At 38.8% G+C, this 925-nt stretch overlaps 1 protein-coding gene across 1 annotated transcript in view; it reads right to left on the bottom strand.

Moving 5' to 3' along the window:
* The window catches only part of LOC111652544 (uncharacterized), a 16,616-nt gene that overhangs the window by 12,072 nt on the left and 3,619 nt on the right, over positions 1-925 (bottom strand). Inside the window, exons 11-12 of the mRNA XM_087173065.1 lie at positions 856-921; positions 217-297 (exon numbers count right to left, since the gene is read on the bottom strand). Of these exons, the coding sequence (XP_087029191.1) occupies positions 217-297; positions 856-921 (147 nt within the window). The remainder of the gene's footprint in view (positions 1-216; positions 298-855; positions 922-925) is intronic.

Here is a 925-nt window from a genome sequence, read left to right as displayed (position 1 = left end):
ATGGAGGGATCATTAACATTTTCAACATTATTCTCTTGTGAGACTTTTATCTGCTAAAGAAAACAGCAGAATGCATAAGCAATGACAAACAGAAATCATTAACCTCCAAAGGAACAATGTAGCCCTGTGCCAGTTTCTTCTTGTTCAACATTCGAGCAAAACGAAATAAAATAAAAATGTCAATGGAGTGTAACAAGGAGAACATGTGGATCTGACCTGTTCAAGCTGTTGAGCCTCCTGCTCCTCTTTCAGCGACAGTGGCTCAGAGCTGAGATGCTGCTGTGACTCACACTGCATCTACATGGTAGGGAGGGAAGACATGTTAGTTTGGTCTGGGGTTTTTAAATTATGACTTTCTACATCACTCTTTTTACCGGTTTGATAACAGTGTTCTACACTTATATTTGATTATTTCATATGTGAAGAGAATGGGAGCAGTATTGTTGGACTATGGCTGAATTCAACATTAAGGTGATCTGTGTTCTGTTGAACAGCACTGTGCAGCTGACCCCACTGTTCAGGTTCAGGCAAATCTTCTTAAGCCACTTGTTGAACTTTGTATATTTTGTACATGATTTAGTTCAATTAATCTGAAGAATACAAACAATGATAAACTGTAAACTGAATATTAACATTAAAGTGAGTTTTATTACCGTAACAAACTGCAATTTCAGATCTGACTTCTTTATTTAGGTAAAACATGAAGAGCCATTATGGTTTGACGGAAGAGTTTCTCTCTATATAACTGATATTCTCCCGTATCTGAACACAGACAGAACTCAGGGCCAGATTTTTAGCAAAAATGAACAGGAAGTACCAGAATCTCAATTTACAACTTTCAGCCTGTGTTTTTACCATCTCCATCCTGTCCTCCAGCTCTGCTCTGAGCTGCTGCTTCTCCTGTCTCAGTCCCTCCAGTGTCTCC

The sequence above is a fragment of the Seriola lalandi genome, unplaced genomic scaffold (genome assembly GCF_002814215.2).
Source record: "Seriola lalandi dorsalis isolate HSWRI2012SDOR001 ecotype SW California unplaced genomic scaffold, Sedor1 jcf7180002054035, whole genome shotgun sequence".
In the NCBI taxonomy this organism is placed as follows: domain Eukaryota; kingdom Metazoa; phylum Chordata; class Actinopteri; order Carangiformes; family Carangidae; genus Seriola; species Seriola lalandi.
This window is presented reverse-complemented; position numbering and strand designations above follow the sequence as displayed.